This window comes from Gobius niger (genome assembly GCF_951799975.1).
Source record: "Gobius niger genome assembly, chromosome: 2".
Taxonomy (NCBI): domain Eukaryota; kingdom Metazoa; phylum Chordata; class Actinopteri; order Gobiiformes; family Gobiidae; genus Gobius; species Gobius niger.
Window position 1 is genome coordinate 16,665,525 of NC_136853.1, and position 22,556 is coordinate 16,688,080.

Below are 22,556 nucleotides of genomic sequence, written 5' to 3' on the forward strand. Positions count from 1 at the left end.
GGTCATGATTTACCTGCAACATTAGCAAACATTAGTTTAGTTTATTATTTTATTTCAACAAAAACATGAATGAGACTAGATGCAAGTTGGTCATTTTAATACTCACTACTGCCACCTCAGGTCTTAGGCGTAACTGCAGGTTCTATATTAAGCTCGTGCATGACGGCTCTTTGAGCCCGAAGTAACACCTTTCTGAGTGACAGTGCAGGAACATGTAGGGGGAGGAATATACATAATTTTAACATTTTAAACTCTGTATAGTCCCTATAATTAAAGATGCTTTGCACCAGGGTTAGCTTGAGTCGAGTCCTTGAGCAGGTGGGTTACAATACAAAAGGTACAATTTAAAATGTATCTAGCCTACATGGCATGCCAGGATAAAAATGTCCATAAACCACATGTAATCTGGAGAATTGGCCAAAGCAAAGACAGTAAAAGTCCCAGATATTCAGTTTTGTAACTGGTCAGCCTTATCTTAATTTGATGGGTAGCTCATGGCTGCCCATTAGAGTAGGTCTGCTGTGTCTTATTTAAGACCACAGAGGAAAAAGCAGATCATATCAAACTGCAGCACAGTGCCACCAGTTTTGTTGACAAAACTACAAACAAAACTTAAATTTACATTTAAAGTTACCAGAGATCAGAGGGTCGGCAGTTTGAATCCTGCAGGTGTGCACTGTCATTGTGTCGTTGGGCAAGACACTTCAGTCACCTTTCCTGTGTACATTGGCATATGAATGAGGGTGGGAATGGGTGAGTGGTTCCTTGATGTATTAAAGCACTTTGCGTGCCTAATGGAGGTGGAAAAAGCACTATATAAATAATAACAATAAAACATTTTATTTGTGGGTGCCTTACAAACAGCATAAATAGAAACAGACATATAAATAGAGACCATTTACAATTGCACAATGGGAGAGAGTAATTTCAAAGGTGAACAATCAAGTCACCTCAGAGCAGCCTCTCAGTATTTAAATACATTTGATTTGACAATATTGGAGTTGATCACATTTGTGATTTGATGACGGTAGGACTTCGACAACAAATGGACCTAGGATGAGCGCACTGATCTGATGCAGCACACACAGGCACCAGAGGTGAAGTTCTTGCCATGGGGCCATGCAGGGGTCAGTGATGTGTGCACTCAAACCCTCAGCAACAAAGCAGCGCACACTATCAAGTTAAACACTCTTTAAATGCAACGCTCACAACAGTCACCGCTATGAGACTCTTTCAACAAAGTGCTTCACAAACATTTTAAAAGCATGTACCAATAACTATAAACAATCTTCTTAAACATGTACATTCTCCACTCAATTTGCATATTTATGACAATCAATGACCAATAAACACTACGTTCTGGGAAGCACTGAAAGACCGATTATTTCATATTCAACAACTTTAAAGAATTATTATGTAGCGGTATATTTTTGGCAATCCAAAAAATCTGTGGCAAATAATATTTCAGGTTTCTCCATCGTTCTTCTAGTCATCACATTGTACAAACGGTGTTGTTGGTCAGTTATAAAGTATCTGACGTTATGATTTAGGCGAAGCTCAGGACTTGTCATGTCCTTCACAGTTTCCATCACGGCCTTGTGAATCACAGTTAACTAGACATGACATGTTATTCCAGCGCATCCTTTCGGGTGTGTGATTCCACAGGTTCTGGTGCTACGCTGTAAACATATAGAGCAGAGACGCTTGAGGCCCTTTCTGAAAGCTGAATTAGACAGGCTGTAGATGAGACAGTTACAGAAACTGTTGCTAATAGCAAGCCATGTTGTTAGAAATGATGCTGCAGGATGGTGGAAGAAACCTCCACTTTCTAACAGGAAGTAAAGTATGTAGGGCAGCCACAGGATATAAAACACACTCGTAATGCGGAAGAGCACCATAGCATAGCGCTTGTCTGGGTAAGTTGGTGACTGGTTGTGATGAGGGATTTGGGTGTGGGACAAATGAGAAAAGTGATCTTTGGAGCATTCATTCTCCCTCGAGTCCACAGTGGTAAGTCCCGGTGTTGTTGGGTCCTGGTGTGGTTGTGGCCGGTATCGCGCATGGCGCTCGCTGATCTCCCGTGTGTGTTGGCGACAGATCTTGAAGATGTTGCCATAGGTAAAACAAACCGTAAGTGCTGCTGGGGTATAAAGCATAACCACAATAAAAGTTGTAAAGGCTGGGTGGGTCTTCCATTGGACTGCACACCACTCTACCACGTCACCATGGTAACCTGGTTTACCCCATCCCATGAAAGATGGCATGAAGATGATAGCAGAGTACAGCCATATTAAAATAACGCAGCAGCGTACACGACACGGCGATACCAAAGATGCATATGTCAACGGTCGTGTCACAGCAATATAGCGATCCACACTGACACATGCCAGTGACAACATGGAAACAGACTTTAGGACGGATACCAGGTACCCAAACATCTGGCAGCTGAGCTTGGGTTCCAGGCCTTGGAGATGATTTAGCAGGGACATGGAAGGGAAGAGGCAGCAAACCCCCACCAGCAGGTCAGCATAGGCCATAGTCTGGATGAAAGCACTGGTTGTGTGTTGGCTTGGTGAAGGTGCACAGTGAAACACAAATATCACCACCAAATTTCCAAAGATGATTAGTACACTGAGAAACAATATGAGGGACACTTCCAGGAGGCAGATGTTAAAGATATAGGAATAACTAGCTTCCAGCAGACAAAATGGGGCAGAAGGGTTTGGCACGTCGGCAGAGCTCTGATTCAAAGGGACAAGAGAGGAATTCATCATCGTCTGCAGAGAAAACTCTTGAAATATTAGTTAGCTTTATAGTTTTGGATGCGGTTGATGACGACTTTTACTTTGATTTAAAAGCCCCATTCCACTTGAAAATATTATGCAAGATCCAATACAGAGCAATATGTCCAAGATAAGGTATCTCCATGTCGATATTAAAAGTCCAAATATCCATTTTCGATAACTGAAGAGTTGCCGTAGTAGTGTGTACAGATTCACAATCAAGAATCACACTAGAAGACCTGATTATGGTCTCTGAAAATCTGGTCCAATTTATGCCCGTTTTGGAAACTCTAAGTCATAGACATCGGTCATTAGAAAAATGAGTCTGAAGCACACACCCGTAAACAGAGCGTCCAATGAAAGTTATTAATCCCTCGTCGGATATGTCTTAGTTTCCCTCCAGTAGTCGCCCTCTGATCTTTCTGCGGCACTTTGATGTCCTTTACCAGTTTTCAGCTGGTTCACGTGGATCAAGGCAGATTGGCATGAAGAGGAAGACTAGGACAATGTGCTTTGGAATGCTTCAAAAGTCTACAGAGAAAAAAAAAATCTCTGGTGTTTTTCTGTCTTTTTAGGAGAGTAGAAGAAATGTTTGATGTAAATGTGGTCGACAGGCACACCGATGCTGAGACATCCCGCGTACATTTGTCTTCCTTTGCTTTCTCTCCCTTTGGCTCCCTCCAGACAGAAACAGTAGCTCCACCTCATTTTTCTTTGACCAATCAGAGGCAGCAGAGGCACAATGGTGCCGTCCATTCCAACTCCAACTCTTTAAGCACACCCAATACAAGGTCATTTTCATTTAATCTTATATCTGATATATTTGCTCCTTTGTTAACATGGTTCTATGCTTAACAAGGTCAGAACTTTTTTACTTTTGCTTCTAAAAGAATTTTTCCAGCTAGAAAATTGCTGGCACAAGTTTGTGCAGGCACAAAAAGGACAAAAACATCAACACTTACAAATGAAAATAAATAAATAACAATCCACCAAACATCATAAATGTTTTTAATAATAATAATAATAATAATAATATTAATTGTGGTGGAAATACAGTCAGGTCCATAAATATTAGGACATCGACTCAATTCTCATCTTTGTGGCTCTATAAACCACCAAGAAAGATTTGCAATGAAACTTTCAGCTTTAGTTTGAGGCTATTTACATCCAAATCAGATGAATGGTGTAGGAACTACATTTGTGTGTGCGCCTTTTCAATATTTGGTTGCAAATCCTTTGCAGTCAATTACAGGCTGAAGTCTAGAAGGTGTAGACATCACCAGATGCTGGGTTTCATCCCAGGTGATGCTCTCCCAGGCATCTACTGTAAATGTCTTCAGTTCCTGCTTGTTCTTGGGGCATTTTCCTTTCAGTGGCGATTGACTTGACCATTGAATAACATTTCACTTCTTTGATTTAAAAAGCTCTTTAGTGGCTTTTGCAGTAGCTTTGGGTCATTGTCCATCTGCACCGAAGCAGTGTCCAATTGGTTAAAAGCATTTGGCTGAATAAGAGCACATAATATTGCCCAAAACACTTCAGAATTAACCCTGCTGCTTTTGTCAACAGTCACATCATAAAAAAAATACAAGGGAACCAGTACCATTGGCCCAAACAAGCCCATGCCATGATGCTGCACCACCATGTTTCACTGATGAGGTGGGATCATGAGCACATCCTTTATTTCTCCATATTTTTCTCTTCATCCTAAGATGTTGTTCCAGAACTGTAAAGGCTTTTTCAGATGTTTTCTTTTTTTTTTTGGAAAACTCTACTCAGCCTCCTGTTTTTGAGGCTCACAGGTGGTTTCCACCTTGTGGTTAATCATCTGTATTCTCTCTGGTGAAGTCTTCTCTTGATTGTTGACTTTGACACACAAACACTCTCCATGATATGATCTGACCTATTGTTGTGAAGTGGTTTCTTCACCAGGGAAAGAATTCTGTGGTCATCTACCACATTTGTCATCTGTGGTCTTCTGGGTCTTTAGGTGGTGTTAAGCTCACTGGTGTGTTCTTTCTTTTTAATCATGTTCCAAACTGTTGATTTAGCCACGCCTAATATCTTTGCGATCTCTCTAATGGGTTTGTTTTGATTTTACAGCCTAATTATGGCTCGCTTCATTGATAGTGATAGCTCTTCAATTCATATTAAGAATTAACCGCAACAGTATGTAAAATGCAAATATCACACTTGGAATTAACTGGACGTCTCATCTGTTCCTTATAAATGGGACAATGAGGGAAGAGCAAACATCTGGCCATGGAACTTGTCCCATTAGTTTTGGTCCCTTAAAAAGTGGGAGGCTCACATAAAAACGCATATAATTCTTCCACCGTTCATCCGATTGTGGTGGTTTATTGGGCCAAAAAGATACGAATTGAGTCAATGTCCCATTATTTATGAACCTGATTGTAAAAGCAATTTATCTTTTGATTAACCATTAAAACAGAAATGGCAAGCAAATGTCAAAAATATATATCTGTATAATAGAAAAGAACAAAAAACAAACTTAACTCAACAAAACAAACTCAAAACTCATGAGATCAGATGTGAACTAGTGACTAGATGAATTGTAAGTGTCAGTACTTGTAGTACTTGGCAACAGACAGTACAGTGCTTCATAAAGGGCTTCATGAGAACAGAATAGGGTAATTCTGAGACCAACAGCTCTGCTTCCCTCAATAGCTCTCACAAAGTTCAAATGCAGAGAGACACAAAGGGGTGCACTCACTGGGACATGGTGTGCATGCGGCACATTTCTCCACAAAGACAGGGCCACAAACTACACAATACAAATGACTGGCCCCTGAGAATGGCATGTACCGGTACACATGTTAAAATGCAATGAGAAGAGCTTCAATTATCATCATCAGCACAAAAGAAAACACACATGAAACACTGAATGAATGACTTATTCAAATGTATTAATGTTGAGATGAGATGAAGTTTTCTGCTTTAAAAAAAAAAAAATCCACAATGCCACTAAACAACAGGTCAGAAGCAGGGGTTGAGGACCGGGCAGTGCCCAGGTCTCAGTCCCCAGATATTGGGGTTAGACAACGTATCAGTCTTTAAAAATGATATCCTGAGATTGAAAATTCTAATCTCTTAACAATAAATCAGCAACAGAAAGCAAACAGGCAGGAGTCTGGAGTCTATCTAGGACAATCAGCACATTAAATCAAATAAACACAAGGACATTTCATTGATTGTAGAGCCGTAGGAAAGATACAAAAACACTATGCACAGTGAAGCCTATAGAAGAGAGCGTCATCTATAATGATGTCAGCAATATTAACTGCACAGCAGCAGCAGCAACAGCAGTAATAAAGGTCTTAATGTATAATGATGTGATTCCATGTGTGCAGTCACCAGTTTAGTGTTTATTACAAGGAATTATGCAGTTGATTAAGGATTTTTTGGTATTTAATAAATTATGTAACTTGTCATATGACCGTAATAGTGCAGGTTGAAGCAAAAAAGCAAAGGCAAAAGCAATATTGTTGAGCTCAAGCAAAATATGTCTAATTACACATAATTATTTATCACATTTACACAAGCAAACGGAAGCAAACTTAAAATGAATCCTGTAAAAGAAATAAGCACAAACTGTAGCCTAAGAACAAAGTATATATTTGTAACATTAATAACTTCCCAATTAGTTTACAGGATGTTTTGTATATTTAGTCTTTCTTTTACGTAACTTGTGCCTCGTATAACTAGTCAGACCAATGTGGCCAATCACAAGTTTGAAACACATGATAGATAAAAAAATGTTATTAAAGGAATGCCAGAGGGAGCACCAAAAGCTTGTTCTTTCAAAACACAAACCAAATCCCCAACAAGAGCGGTTTTGTGAAATCTAATAAAAGCAATATGAATGCATGATTTACGTAATCATGTAAATGGGAGAGAAAGAAATAATAACCAACTCCTACCTTTGTAATTAGAGTACGATATTCTTCAACCAGGTGATCATTGTTATGGCAGCCTGCCAGGAGCTGCCAAACCTCCCCTCGAAGAGCTTCAGGGATGCCATTACGCACCAGAGCCGGCAGCTGTCTGGGACGCACTGACAAATTCATGTGCCTTGAATTAAACACAAAAAGAAAACACTGAAATGACGCTAATGCTTAGAGAAATGTAACCTTAATCACTTCATGAGTAAAAATTGTAATAACCAAAGTCTGAGAAATTGAGTCAGACAGACACTGACGGCCTACATAGTGAATTGTCTCAATATATCTATCTAGATGTCTGGAGTATTTCTGTTTAATGAAATAGTTTAAAGATATTAAGATAAGTAATACGATGTGGCCTAAATTCCTTCTATGGCCAGCTGACGGGTGGTCAAGCACATCTTAGCTTCGATTATATATTTAGATTTTATTTGGAAAGAGTGCTCATGGCTCTATTTTGTGATAATGATGCAAAGTCTGGTCCACTGACAGTCCATCTCCTGGGTCATACGGACTGATGGGAGTCTTTTTGATGGGTTTATTAAGGGGGCTCACCCTGCCATCTGGATAAAGCATGGCAAACTGGCAGGGGAAAGCATCATTTTACAGCTAAATAAATGTATGCTCCATGAAACTCTTTTATCTGATGCACGTGGAAAGTTAAGCAACTCTTGGTTTGAAAAACATAAATAAAAGAAGTACAAACAAAAGCACAGATTTACGCAGAACTGTTCTGTAATTCCACAATGTTTAAACATACACTGCATGCATTGCAGAAATATTACGCATTATTCAAACGGTGTAAAACTGAAAGGCTGTTGGATTGAAGTGTCCCAGGTGATGGCGATGTTTGTAATGAGAGAAAGTGTGGTTAAAGCAGTCAAAGCAGGTCCACGGTGTGGATCAAGTGTGCAGAATTATCATCAAAATGGAACACATGACAAATTGTTAATAGCTGGTCAGAGGGATGCAGCCCTATTTAAATATCATTGGGACTGGACCATAGAACCATCAAATGTTTTGTTGCCAATAGCCAGCAGGGTCGCAAGAAGTGAGATGACAAGAAAAACACAAAGCAACTGTCCAAAATCAAGCATAAAACCATCAGGATTCCATTATTTACCAGTGCTGTCATTTATCAGCAGCTGTAACTGCTCTGAAGTGTCCAGAAGTACAAGGTGTTCAGCGCTGAGACGTTGCCAATGTGAGAAAAGTGTAAATGCAACCACCATTGATCAAGACACATAGGCTAAGATGTTTAGACTGGTCCAGGAATGATCTAAAGACAGATGCTTCAAAGGTTTTATGGACTGATGAATCAGAGTGACTCTGGATGGACTGATGAATGGGTAAAGTAAAGGGCATAATGCTCTACTCTGACTTTGGGGCCAGAAAGATGGAGGAGGGTCACTGGGGTGGGCAGGTATCATTAAAGATGCATTAGTTGGACTACAAGTTCAAGTTGAATTGAAAATGAACCTCCTGCCAGTTCTTAGAGGACTCTGGATGGACAAAGTCCATCCAGAGTCACTCTGATTCATCCGTCCATAAAACCTTTGAAAGATCTGTCATTAGCTCATTCCTGATCCAGTCTAAACATCTTAGCTTATGTGCCTTCATCAGGAGTGGTTTACACTTTTCTCACATTAAGCACCTTGTACTTCTGAACAGTTACTTTGCGTTTGTCTCGTCATTTCACTTCTTTACGACCCTGCTGGCTATTGGCAACAAAACATTTGATGATTCTGTGGTCAAGTCACAATATTTTTAGATATTTCGAAAGGGCTGCAGCCCTCTGACCAGCTGTTAATAATATGTGACTTTTTCAGATGTTTTTTCCTTGCATTTTGGTGAGGGAACATGGCTGCATAATCATTCTGCAAACTTGATCCAGACCGGGGACCTGCTTTGACTGTTTTAACCACACTTTCTCTCATTACAAACATCGCCATCACCGGGGACACTTCAATCCCACAGCCTTTCAGTTTTACACCGTTTGAAGTTTGAAGACATGAAGAAAAAAAAGAATCAATAATAATTCTGTAAGAATTCTGTTTGAAAAGTTAAGCCATCCTACCACTTCGAAAGCAGATCTCCCCATGTTTCCAGGATCTTCTCCGCACACTCCTTTGACACATCGCCAGAACCACTCAGCAAAGGTTCATCATTATCTGGCAGATAAGCGAGACCACAAAGACAAATTATAATTCAAAATTATATATGGGCTAATTTGTCAAGTAACACTGCACGTCAATGTTCTACAGTTGTATTGATATAGCTAAAATCAATGTTATGCAACTTAGGGGTGGACATTCAAATTTTAGTCTAATTGTGAATGGCAGACACAGCTCATGTCACTGTCCTGACCTCCACACAACATTTTTAAGTCATTCGATCTTTCAGCTTCACTGTAGTGCAGTACATAGGTAGATACGAGCTTCGAGCTCCGGTGACACTGAAAGCAGCGCGGACACGGTAAAATACATCTGTAGGAACCGGGTGGAGAGAGACAATTGATGGACAAAGCGTGGAGAGGTGAGCGTGGGCTACGCACCACTGATAGCGTGTTCCTGAACATATCAATGTAACAGTCTGCAAACGTTTAGTGGCTCAGGTGGGTGGGTTTTTGTTCATACAAGCTGTAAATCTGGGGTGGACAAGGACAACTGCCAGTCTGCTGTGTGCCGTCAGTGGATTGTGTGTAAATATCAATTTTACTGCATTTTACACCCTATATTCCACAGAGTGAGCTTCTGACATGCTAGTAATTTTCATCCTCTGGCAGTTGTTGATGGTAGTAATATCACAGACCGTCCCTTCTCTCTGTGATAATCGACAGCTCTCTTACAGACACCAAAGATAGTGTAGAGCAAAAATGTAAATATATCAGACTAATAAAACAACGCTGATGTTCTATGAATTTAGTCGACTATTTAAGCCATAATTATTAATGATTTTTGAGATACAGTATACAAAGGCTTCAAATGGTGTCCCATACCTTCCTCCTCATCATCCTCAGGAGGTGAGGGAACCATGTTCCCCGGTCCACTCAGCAGGATGCCAGGACTTGCTGTGGTCTTCCGTCTCTCCCTCTCGGTTTCACTTTCCAAACTGACAACCTCATATAGTGTATCTGCTGAGGGACTTTTACGCTCCTTTCGCTCCATCTAAAAGATGTAGAACTCAGTTCCAATCAAATAAAACACAAAGAAATATAAAGCCTTTCCATACCTGCCGCAGTTTAAGGTAGAATGTTTCAGTGTAGCTACGCTTGCTAAAGGGCCAAAAGAGCCTGTCATTTGGAGAACATACTCTGACGCGCGTTTCCAGCAAAAAACGAACTGGTTCTTCTACCTCAGTAATCACCAGGTCCACTGCAGTTGTCATGTACATAAATTTATCTGTGTGACATAATTTCAAGTACAATCACATTAATTACTTTGCACAGAAATGTTGAACGCAAGAAGACCAAACTAAAATGAACCATGTGTTTTTAGTTTGCACCTTTTGGTGTCTCCTCATTCACAGGTTGAAAGTGAGGTGTGTTGGGGTTCCAACTTCCTGTGATGATGTAAGACTTTCCATCCGAGCTTTTACCCATGGATTCCTAATGAATAACAAAAGCCTAAGTTACAGTTAGAACAATGAATGACAGTCACACACTGGGACACCCACCAGGTCAAGCAGGTGCATATCGCTATTTTTCACGTTTTTCCCTGGACTTAACAGGAGACCAAAACACCTGAAAATATACACAAAGCTTTGAGAAAGGAGACATGTGAAATGTGACTCAGTTGAATATTTTGAATATTAAAAGAACCATGCCCTGGAGTGAACAATACACAAGTAAAATCATGTATAATACTTGGCATGAAAGTGTGACTAAACTAATTAATAATATGAATAAAAAAACAAACAAAGCTGATTTAGTAAGATATATCGCCTTTAGGAATAAAGGCAGAAGCACATCAATTCTGTAACTAACGCCAGCAAGTAGCTGACAGGAGAATGTGAGGGGCAGTGGATCTCTATGTATGGTTGTGTTTCAAGCTTAATGTCAGTATTTTTAAATGTATTAAGTATACTCTAACATAACAGCCAATGGTGTAGCATCATAAGCCTTGGTTCAGTTAAGGAAATGTCACAATTGTGATCTTGAAGTGCATACCTTTCAATGGCTAATTCCTTATTAGACGTCTGTTGAACATAAATGACAATTTTCTTGTCCATTCCAGCTCGGAGTTTAAAACTTTGCTTGTCTTTATCCTTTACCACAGCACTGAGAAAAACAAAAAACAAAACAGATCTATGAAATCTTATTAATGACAGTGGGCAAGACACTTCGCCTGTGAATGCAGACTGTGAGTGAGGGGTTAGTGGGGGTCGAAAGGGCCAACAGCGCCGATCAGCAGCCTCGCTTCAGTCAGTCTACCCCCAGGGCAGCTGTTGCTATAATGGTAACGAACCACCATTAAGTGCAGGGTGAATGAATAATGAGTGCTGTGCAGGGCTTTGAGAAACTGTCTACTCAGTGAACAATATAACAATATAACTGTAAGCCAGTATTAAATTATTACTTATTACTACTTATTTAGTTCCTCTACCAAATAAAGGGTGCTGGTCTGGATTCAAACTTAAGATGGACTGGGAATTGAGAACTTGCAAAAATCCACATTGCAGCTCAAAGTTAACATTACACACGTCTTCGAACAAAAAATATCTTGTATTGCTGGCAGCCAGTAAAACTGTGACCCCGCCCAAGAAGAACAATGGATGAATGAACATTTATCTTCTTGCACCAGAGAATATTCTCTATTCAAGTGGGAGGAAACAAAGAGAACTGACAATAAAACAATAAATACAATATATTCAAAAAAAATGTAAGACAACTTTGAGAGTCTGTAAAAGTGCTTAATAAGTCCCCTGCATTTTTATTATTTCCTGATTATTACTATTTCATCTGTAAGACCAATGACAAACATTTGAAATTTGAAACTGGGAATGTTTGCATGAAACAAAGCATGCAGCATTAGGACTATGTTGAGGAGTTAAACCTACCTGAAGGTCCCCTTCCCATCATCCTCTTTAATTTCGAGGCTGACAGTGAAGGTGAAGAGGTCACTGTCAGGGGTGAGGGGTGCCGCCTGTTGAGACAACACTGCCTTCTTAGCCGACCGCCGAAACGCAGTGGCAAAGCTGTACAGTATCCGACTAACCTGCACACATAAAAAACGGGAGAAAAACAAACTACCTGAAACACAGCGTGCAAAAAATATTTTTATCAGTTCTCCTCAAGTAAAACCATGATATGGCCATGGTTTACTAGCTTTAAAGACATCTTTATATGCTTTGTTCGTTGTTTATTCTGCTTTTATTCCAAATCCAATGTCAATTTATCAACAAGGGGATGATTATTAACTTCAGCAGTAGCAGCATATGTAGACATTGCTGTATATAAAGTTTATGACGTTATTGATACATCACAGTGTATATGTATCAATACACCCATAATTGGTAAATAATACAGAATATTTGGTATTTTCCATTTGTTCTGAACTAAAAAAAATTCCTGCTTTCTGCCACATATGAAAGATGAAGGGACAAGAAGAAGAGTCTCTTACCGCCTCCTGGATTTGGCAGCGAAATACATGAATCCTGAAGATCTCAGCATTGTAATGGCTCTCAGTAAAAGCAAAACAGTCACTCTCAGGTGTCCCATCATGGCCTCGCACACAAAAGAGAATCTTATAGATAGGGTAGTTGGCAATCTCAGTGCTGTTGTTTGGGTCTAATAATCTGTCGGATGAAGAGAAGGACAGGAGTATTTCTTTGCTAGTTTTGTATAGATAAATGTGGCGTACCTGACTATGCCTTCGGAGACTCCTGGCACAGACAGTGTGACGTCCAGGGGAAGTTGGCACTGCCCCCGGAGGATGCTCATCATGCGGAGAGCCTCAACCTCACTGCGAGGGGCATTCACTGAAGCGCACCCGAGGTAAGTCAGCTGGCTAAACACAATGCTGTCCTCATCGGGGATAGGACTGATGGGGCTACCTTCTGATGACGACTCATCACCTGCAAAGCACATATTTTTGAGATGTACTGGCCTCAACCTCTTTGACTGTTACATGACAACTATAGGACCAGAATATGAACTGACATGTGTGTCTAATAGGGGCGGGATCATCTGAGTACCTCACGTTTAGATGCGATACGCGATACATGGCTGACGACAACAATTATCTCACGATACGCCGATACTGTGATAATCAATTTATATTATATTATATATAAAAACGATCCCTGACTTACACACTGAAAATGGGTCTATAGATCTGTCAGTGACTACATTTATATCTAAATAAACAAGAAACCCCAGTCCTATTTAAAAAAGACCCCAAATTATTTATAATTATCAAAAAAATCATTCAAAGTAATTTATTTGTGTTTGATCCAAGTGGTTAAAACTGTAGTGCTGCCCCCTGCTTTTCTGACTTAATGATCACTGTTGGCCCCTATTGACATTACTGCCTCATTAATATGCATGATATTGTCAAAAGTATCGATATCAGAATAAAAAGGTATCGTATCGTCCCGCAAATGATCGCGATATATCAGTAAATCGATATATTGTCTCCTAGTGTCTAACATATAATGCCTTCTTTAGGTGATAGATCAGCATCAAAGTAATCAAACAAATGTTTGAACGTATGATCAAATGATATAAAGGGTCCAATTAGAATGTAATTGCTGACCTCGATACGACCTTTCATTCAGCTCACTTTCCTGAGCTGTCTGGACTGGAAGAGCTATTTTGGGTGGGCTTGTGCTTAAGGGGTCCGCGCCTGGTGGAACAGGGGACATGGGGAAGGGTCCACTGAGGCCTTCCGTGCCCGTGTCTGTTCCCCTTCCTGTGTCCACTACAGATGGGTCCATCAGGACGTCCTCTAGCTCCCTCTGCAGCTGCTGCTCACTCCCATTTCCCACAATCTGGATACAAGTGTTCAACAGAGACAGAAGGTCATCCAAAACAAGAAAAAGACACATTTCACAGCATAATATAGTTTGGTGATTAATAAGTAAAAAATGTATTCAAGTAAAGTTATCCCAGTGAGCTGTCAAAGGACAAGAACAAGAGGCTGCTGTGTGTTGAATTAACGATTAGAGCAGGAAATCATTGCATGGCCGCTACAAGAGAATAGGAGGAACAGACGATTATTTTGTATGTGATTATTTGATCAAAAACATAAAGCAAAACCGTTTTCACAAAAGCTTTTTTTTATCTACAAAAGGGTGCAACTGTAATAGACTGAATTTCTTTTTGCATCAGCTTAAAGCCAAGGCTACAGTAAAGTTACAGCCAGATTGAAGCATTTACCTCTAAGTCAACTAGGATCCTAGGATGTGCAAGCTACCTACAGTCAACAGCCACCAGATAAACAAGCACCAGTCACAGTGATTCACCACAGTGCAACATCACAGAAAGGACATACAGACTAGAGAAGGAGGAGAAGAGAGGGCTGGAAGCAAAGAAACTGACCTTAAAGCTGACCCCTTCCTCAGAATTCACCTGCACAACAAATATAGAGTTTAGACACACTGGCTTCCCTCTCTTAGGATGGCCTGACTGAAAGGTGGGGAGAATATGCCGGTCAAAACCAAAACGTGATCTCTGAAATGACTGGAGGGGAATGGGTGTGATTTTGCAAACATGTAGAAAAACAAACAACCACTGTCAGTAAACAGCGGCTCCTTCTCGCAGATGAGTCACACTTAACTACACTTGCATACTTCTGCCACAAGCTGCTGCGATTTACTGTTCTATGAGGAAGCGCATTACAGAATAAGTGTCTGGCGCCACCTTGTGGATACACATATTTCAGTGCACTTTCGGTCCGACATTGAAAAGAAGAGAAGATTCTTAGTGTTTTGCCTGATGAAATAGAGGAAACAATGATTCTTCCGCAAATAGTGTCGTAACTCAGTTTTCGCCTATAAAGCTAAAAAGATTTAAAAACTCTGATTCCCGACCTCTGAGTCTCCACAGCTTCACAGCGGGTCAAAAGAAAAAAAAGAAAGCCTCTGGATTCATAGAAACAAGATTAAAAGAAATTTAGATAAAGATGACATTTCAGTATATTTCATATTATATTTGTATATTTAAATCTTTCTGTATTGTGCTGGACAGTCAATTTATTGTACCTGGACATGAGCACCTCCTCGAAATCGAGATGGTTAATGTTAATGTAAATGTCATTTTTACATGAACCAACATTGCAATGTTTTTTTTTTTTATTCTAACTCAAAGATTTCATCTCTCTCTGTCGCACTCACAATACTGTCTGAAACAAAAGGCATTTCCCTTTGGGGATCAGTGAGGTATTCTGTTTTAGATTTGGAAAACACCGCTGGGTGCTGGTGTGTCCACTGGCTAGAATTCACTGAGGAAAAAGGTTGTGGCCCAGATGCACTGATCTAAAACACTGACAAACCCTAACCAAACAAGCCAAAACAAATATTTAAATACAGTCAGAACAACTCTCAAGAGGAATGTGATTACAATTAATAGAACACAACAAGGGAAATGGGTTAGTATTAATTTTTGCATGTCAGAATAAAATGCAGGTGAAAAGACACAAATGAGTGAAGAAATAAAGCTATATTAGATGTGAAAAAGCAAATACTGTGCAGTACAAGGGATAAGCGCCTTGGCTTTAAACTACTTTCTGTAATGATTTCTATATTAACTATTCTTAAATAGAAGTAGGCAAAGGAATAAAACGTGTGAATACAAACACGTATGCATTAAATTGACAATAACTTGCTTCTTGTCCTGGACATCACAGGCACTGAAGGCACCATTTAAGACTTTAACGAATGTGTAAATAAATCTATTTCTGCACAGGTGCCTAAAACTGCCTTACCTTAAGTCCCGTCTTTTCATCGTCACTACCATTATGAGTGGATGAAGGGGTGTCGTCTCCCAGCCGGGACACAAGCACAAAGTCCTCACTGTTGAGCGTGGATACGGAGTCTGAAGACACGCTTATCTTCCCCACCGAGCCCTTGTCATCCATGGCAGCGTCAGTTAAAGTCAGGCACGTAGGATGTGGGGATGATGAGCAAAATCACCTGGAAAATGAACAAATAAACACAAAAAAATGCTGATGTGATGAGGAGATGTGGAGAGCATATCTGGGTACTTCTATTATGCAGAACAGATTGATTATGTTTAGGGGATAAGTGTGTTTAGTCTGCCTGTGATGCCACTGAGCGCGACAGATTCGAGGTTATAATTTCTGTGCTTATGACTGCTCTACTTGTGGTTGACACAGAAAGTTTGTTGATTGATTGATGGATGTCTTTATTTCAAATTATGTAAATCAAAACAGGATATTTCAATAATAAAGTAATAATGTACTAATAATATAATAATAATGTACTATTTGAACAGGCAAAGGTTGAAGTTAAAACCAACCTCTTCCACAGTTTAGCATAACTTCATACTGAGCAACTTTGCAGTCACTACTGAATCGGGCATTCTCAATATACAATCTCTATAGTTTACATTGTCTTACTTTATGTGTGCGATGTCACAGGCATGTCAGATCCATAGACTGTAAAATAAAAAAATGGACTGAGGGAGCGAGGCTTCCCCCATAGCGTTCAGTGCGGGCTAGCTGAAGCTCGTTCATGCTAGCAATTTGGCCGAGTTTTTCGATATAGCTCAATTATCAAGAATAGGGTGAAAATAAAAATAGCAAACAGATACATGCTGTGTTAAGACAAACAGAGGTAAGATTGATAACCCCGTGTGTGGAGCCTGGAAACACATCTGGAGATGGGTCCCAACTCCCTGCCCAGAGCTATCATCAAGAGATGGGTCAAATGCAGAGGACACATTTCTCTGTGGGGGCAATAAAATGTACCTTAATCTTCAGTAATGACATAAAGAGGGGCAAAAAAGTTTGAATGGAAAGTCCATCGGAGCCAGGAACTTCCGAAGCCAACCGCCATTTCCTTGTGGGTACAGGAAGAAGTCCATTCTTAATTTTACAGTCTATGGTCTGAGTGCATTCCATCACAGCAACGGCACAACAACAAAAGAAAATGAGTGGCAATTCTACATTGTTACTTTTTGATTTGCCAGTAAGTTTGGAATGTTGAAGGTCCTATTTAGAAGAGGAAAACCCTGCATGTGCACACCCTAAAGTGGCTTTGTCACCCACCTTCCTTGGCTATTTCAACAAAAGCCCCAACAACTGCCAAGACAGGCCTCATCATAATGTTATCTGCAGTTTGACTTGGAACTTTTCTGTGCCCTCATGTGAGCAAATATTTTCTAATGCTTTTTTTCAAAGTTGTTTCAAGGTGCACTAAGCAACTTATTGAGCAAAAAAGAGTTAATATTAGTGTGCATTTGACTCTCAATTGTTTTTAGGTTTCTGGGAGGTTTTCACTGCAGATGGAACTGTGTCCATGGTCTATTTACTCAGGAGCGTCATAGAGGCCTCCAGGATGCAAAGCAAGGGCACCGAGCTCAACTTGTTTGTTTTTTTGCATAAAAGATGCAAAACGCACCTTTAAATAAAATGTAGACATTAAAAAGACAGTAGCAGACATTATAGAAACAATTTTATATTAAAAGATGCTGCAAATAGAAGCAAACAGTTAAGCCCTTAAAGCTGAAGCTTAGCATTTTGCAAAATTCATGAAGTCTAATTAACTCCAAAGTTAGCGCACAATACGGTATAACAACAACAATCAGGCCAAGTTTGAAGCAAATCCGAGATGGTCATGCAGGCAGGATGCATTTGACATGGAATGGCCCTTCATTAGAGACGACACAGAAACACCGTGAATAAGTCAGAAATACAAAACAAACCAGATTGGTGCTGAACTCAGTAAGTTCATAATAAGATTCAATAGCAACACCTTATGAACTTCAAGTCAAACATGATGCAATACACAGCTCTACATGTCCCTTATGAATTGTAATGACATACATGTACGCCATATAACAGCTGGTTAGAGACGCTGACAACACGTCTCAAGGTCTATAACCAGTTGTTATTTGTGATTTCTTAAAGCTGGTCCTTATCACCTTTATTTCATCTGCCATTTCGTCACATGTAGGTCTTCTTTATCCGACCTCGTCTTTACTCTCAGCTGAATAGACTGCAAGGCTGCCAGCTGAGCCCTGTGTGCACCTCAGTTGGCAAGACATCACAGCCACAAAGAAATCAAGCCTTCAGGCCTTTTTTGAGTCTAATCGACATGGCCTTTAGTTAGTTTCAACAGACAAAACAAAATATAAAAAGGAAACAGTCGTAAGAAGCCACAAATTAACAACAATATCAATATGTGTTTTTACTGGTAGGAGTAACCAGAGCAACCGGAGGAAACCTACACAGACATGGAGAGAACATGCATACTCCACATTCCACAAAAAGGCTCACTCCGGCCTCGAGATCAAATCCAGGACCTTCTAGCTGCTAACCGCTGTGCCACCGTGCCATGGAAGTCTTCTCTAAAAGTCTTAAGTACAATTAAGACTTTTGGTGTACTTTTAGACATATAGGGCAACTCCAGTCTTAATTAAAAGGCCTGGGACACACACACCCCATGTGAATTTGAATTTTGGGATTCTATTTTTTTTACTGGATCAGGGACAACGCACAAAGACTAAAAAAAACATTTGTCTAAAAAAGAAGAGATGGCATGTGTCAGGTTATAGCAAAAATGCTAATTTCCACCCGCAGTCCCTGGACAGGTTGATGTTATACTATCACTATTATACTACTATATTCAGGAAACTATCACTCTCTCACCATTTACACCAGTCCTATCACAGTCAGTCTTTCAGTTTCTTTCCAAGGTTTCCTTCGGTTGCTCCAATTTCCCCCACCACTTAAACATATGTACAATAGGATCCCCTGGAATTCCCCGGAAAAAAAGATTCTGAAATATCAATGGGATTTTCCTGGTTAAACACAGGTCAGAGTCAGACTAATAAAAAATGCAATTAAGTATTTTATCAAAATGATATAACCCTACTTGCAAGTTGCAACAAATCAAGTCTGTGTTTTTAATGCAGCAACCTTAGTGTGCTAAAGACAATAAAGTTCAACGCCAAAATACAACTTCTATGATTAAAATGAATTTCCTAAAGAAATAACAGAAAGGATTTTTGTCACTGACAGAGTAAAGCTCAATAGTACCTCTGTACAAGAGGAAACCAAGTGGTGAATGATGGGGAAAAAAACAAAAACAAAAAAAAACATGACCAATCATTTCAAGAGCACAATTCAAGAAAACTTAACCTGATATTTTTTTGTCTTGGCTTTATAAAGATGCCACAGATCAAATATAGTGAGACCATGTGCCTAGATTATTTGTATTGCAATGATGGACAGCATTGATCTTAAATATCTCGTTGTGGTCCAGACTGATTCTTAACTTTTGCTTCCATCTGAATCTTTCAAAGGAGTTTCTAAGCAGTTTCACAACTAGACTAGACAACAAAAGGGTTCTAGACTTATTTACACAAGACACAAATGCATTTGTTCAATAGGTCTACTCTTACAGTATGTAGTAATAGGCTGGGTAGGAACCTTTGTATGCCTATATGTTTCTGGTGGGAGGAAAATAAAATGTTCCGTTTTGACTTGAACATGGCTATGCCTCGTCTCTACCTAAAGGCTTGTATGTACCTATCAAACATTAGAACTGAGAGACAACACATCTATTTCCACTCGTATGAAAATAAAAATGTGGTCTGTCTGTTCATTAGTGGCAGTCACGATTCCGTAACTGTAGTCATCACCACAGGAGCTAATGGATCCCTAAGGCATAATGCTTTTACTCCTGTCTCTGTATTATCATGTTCTACTACATCTGTCAGGATTCTCTTCGACCTCACCTGCGCCACTATCAGGGCCCGAGAAACACCTGTTTGTATCAACTTGACACAAGCCTCAGACAGATCCAAAGAGCAAAGGCACGATATGACATATGCTTTGTACTCCATTACAAATATTACAAAGGTGGTTCAGCGTACTGCTAAGTTAAACTAACGCTTAGTGTAAAATGTTAGCTTTGATAGCTAACACTATACAGCCATCATCGATGACAGCTGAGCAAGCACAGGACACAGCACACAACGCGGTAAACAGTGCGTTGTTTTTCAGAAACAAATCTTATGAAAATGTCACCAATAGCTGGCATGTGCAAGCAGTTAATCGTTCAAAGATCGTTGTAAAAGCCAGTGATGTAGGCCACTATGTATAGCTCACTGGAGCAGCTTGCTAGCAGGTGCTAGCAATGCTACCTTAACGGGTATTTTATAGTTTCTCAGAGTTGTCATATACAAGTTAAGCAGTGTAAATGTTGCAACAACGAGTTTACCTTTTCCCCACAGATGCGTTTATTCCCACTGATGTTGGCAAAACATTGCACTTTTCCCGTATCATCAGCAGCCAACTGCATCCCAGTCAGCCGAGCTGTAAACACAACCCGCTGACACCACACTGCGCATGCGCCTGTCAGCTGTGAGAAAGAAAGGCGTTGGCAGTTTATCTGAATACATGCGAGCGATACTATACGATACTATTATAGATCCATGAAGCAGACGGGAGTGGACATCGTAGACCAGAGAGTCGACAGTACACATTGGTTCACACTAGTTCAGCCCACCAGGCTAAGTAATATACTGTTTAAATGCAAAAACAAAACAAACAACTTTTAACAAAAGTGTTTTCAGAATCAAATTAATAGGCAATGGAAGGATATATAGTGAAGTTTACAAATAATAAAATAATATTTAGTCTCGAAACATCGTGCTTGCCTGATTAGTTGGGTTTGTTTTAGTTTAGCTTTGTTTACTTTTTTTTTTTTTTTTTTTCCAGCCCAATGGCCAAAGGGCGCCACCTATTGGTTGTATAGTCATATCAAATTAGAAGTAGCCTAAACCTATTGTTTATGGGATAGGTTTGTAGACTTTTTTGTTTCCTTTTCTTTCTTTAAAAACATTATTATTATTTTTATTTTTTTATTTTTTTTCTGTGGGCTGTTATTTCCCTGGTTAAAGGCTAACAGGCCAAGCCTCTCCACACATCCAGGCAAGCCGTTAACATGGTAGATCTGTGTAGTTTGCACTCATAATCTCAAACTAGGGGACTAGGCCCTAGGACTCTGCCCTCTGAACCAGATTTGGATCCCAGGCCTGAATCATCAGTCTCTGTTGCCACTAAAAAGTAGTGGCAGCCGGAAGTAAGGGATGGCGTCAAGCTGGAGAAGGAGTCCTACCTGGCCTTGTTGGCTTGTAGGACTCCGGAGGCAGCTGACAGATACCGGCATGCCATCCGTGCCACTCCTGCAGCTTGTGTGGTTGCAGAGGCAAAACCTTGGGTCTGGGAGGAGTTTGGAGAGGCTGAAATGACCTTCCTTCACAGGGTGGCTGGATGCACCCTTAGAGATGGGGTGGAGCTCGGAGTAGAGCCGCTGGCCTGGTGTTGCCTCGGGATCCTCCCAGAACAGCTGGAGGAAGTGTGCGTGGATGGGGAAGTCTGACCATCTCTGCTCAGACTGCTGCCTCTGCAACCCGGCCCTGGATAAAGCGGAAGAAAATGGATGGGTGGTTTAATGTGAAAAAGGTTAAAATAGTTAAGATCTGCTTAATATTCTTCAAGAAACCTTTCACTTTTAATGTTACAATTGAAAGGTGGACTCTGTTGTATTATTTATTTACTTATTTTATGTATGTTTGGCATATTCTTCGCAACATGCATACTTCAGCAAATAAACATTTACAAACAAGCCCAAACGAAAGGCTAAGTTAATCATAAATAACTGCAAAGAAGACAATGAGAGATTTGACAATCATATTTGTTTTATTGTAGCATGCAATTTGGTAAATTGCTTACTGTCATGTTCATCATTCATAGTGCAGCACAATGACAGGATGCCACAGAGCCACGTTAACGGTATCTTGTAAACAAGTCATGAAATGAACAGAACAAGAAGTCCGTCAAATTATCAAAATTTCATTATATTACAAGTAAAAGCACAAAAATCATTTAGCTAACATTTGGCGTTATATAATAAGTAAAAGTCAAACCTTTCACATGTAGTATTTCCAAGGAAATAAATGTAATACATATAACAGTATTATCTATTATTGGGGCTTGCTGTCAATTTCCTTAATGTAAAATACAATACAGCTGCCCAATCCATTAAACATATTGAAATATTATCTGATTATGATCTACTCTAAAATGTAAGTGTAAGTCCATATAACAAAATACAGTACCACAACAGCAATCAAGTGTGGTAATAACAATAATATATAATTTATATTAAACAATATTTCAGCAAACCACCATAATGCTGCAGGCAATATTGAGCATTCACGTGGCCACACAGTGGGCATGTGCAGAACTCTTACAGCGCAGGGTGTGTTGTATCACAACTACAAAGTTATCAGTACTCCACCACCACCACAAGAGGGGCATGCATGATTGTGGAACATTTGGGAGAGGGTGCCAGACTGGGTGGGCTTTGGTGGAGTGCAGTGACCACTACAACAGTGCTCCATAAAGTTAAAAAGAAAGTTCAATATTTTAAACTTACTATATTGAGTGCCGTATCATTTCTCACAAGAACATAATCATATTATGCATTTATAAATCATAATAAAAACAACTTACTCAATAATTACACAGGTTTTCTATTAAGTAAAAATGATTCATAGCATTTTTCCTATTTTGAAGTGCTGAGCAGCAGAGCGACTTCTTCCCTGAGCAGCGTATGC

General features: G+C 39.8%; 2 protein-coding genes across 3 annotated transcripts in view; both read right to left on the minus strand.

The window, feature by feature from the left end:
• The window catches only part of rabgap1 (RAB GTPase activating protein 1), a 33,161-nt gene extending 12,876 nt beyond the window's left edge, over positions 1-20,285 (minus strand). Inside the window, exons 1-14 of one of the 2 annotated variants that reach the window (XM_079582563.1) lie at positions 20,153-20,285; positions 15,670-15,877; positions 14,286-14,315; positions 13,501-13,735; positions 12,607-12,820; positions 12,367-12,541; positions 11,804-11,961; positions 10,914-11,024; positions 10,421-10,487; positions 10,250-10,352; positions 9,977-10,146; positions 9,744-9,912; positions 8,823-8,916; positions 6,725-6,875 (exon numbers count right to left, since the gene is read on the minus strand). In XM_079582563.1, coding sequence (XP_079438689.1) covers positions 6,725-6,875; positions 8,823-8,916; positions 9,744-9,912; positions 9,977-10,146; positions 10,250-10,352; positions 10,421-10,487; positions 10,914-11,024; positions 11,804-11,961; positions 12,367-12,541; positions 12,607-12,820; positions 13,501-13,735; positions 14,286-14,315; positions 15,670-15,822 — 1,830 coding nt within the window. In that variant the 5' untranslated portion in view covers positions 15,823-15,877; positions 20,153-20,285. The remainder of the gene's footprint in view (positions 1-6,724; positions 6,876-8,822; positions 8,917-9,743; positions 9,913-9,976; positions 10,147-10,249; positions 10,353-10,420; positions 10,488-10,913; positions 11,025-11,803; positions 11,962-12,366; positions 12,542-12,606; positions 12,821-13,500; positions 13,736-14,285; positions 14,316-15,669; positions 15,878-20,152) is intronic. The other variant, XM_079582564.1, reaches the window with a different exon arrangement.
• LOC306960046 (putative G-protein coupled receptor 21) lies at positions 1,591-2,796 on the minus strand. The gene has a single exon (XM_079552313.1). It carries the CDS (start codon positions 2,772-2,774, stop codon positions 1,614-1,616), a length of 1,161 nt encoding a protein of 386 aa, XP_079408439.1. The 5' UTR covers positions 2,775-2,796; the 3' UTR covers positions 1,591-1,613.
• Positions 20,286-22,556: the final 2,271 nt, after the last annotated feature.

Excerpts from the sequence above, each read along its gene's own strand:
- LOC306960046 (XM_079552313.1), bottom strand. The coding sequence starts at position 2,774 with ATGATGAATTCCTCTCTTGTCCCTTTGAATCAGAGCTCTGCCGACGTG.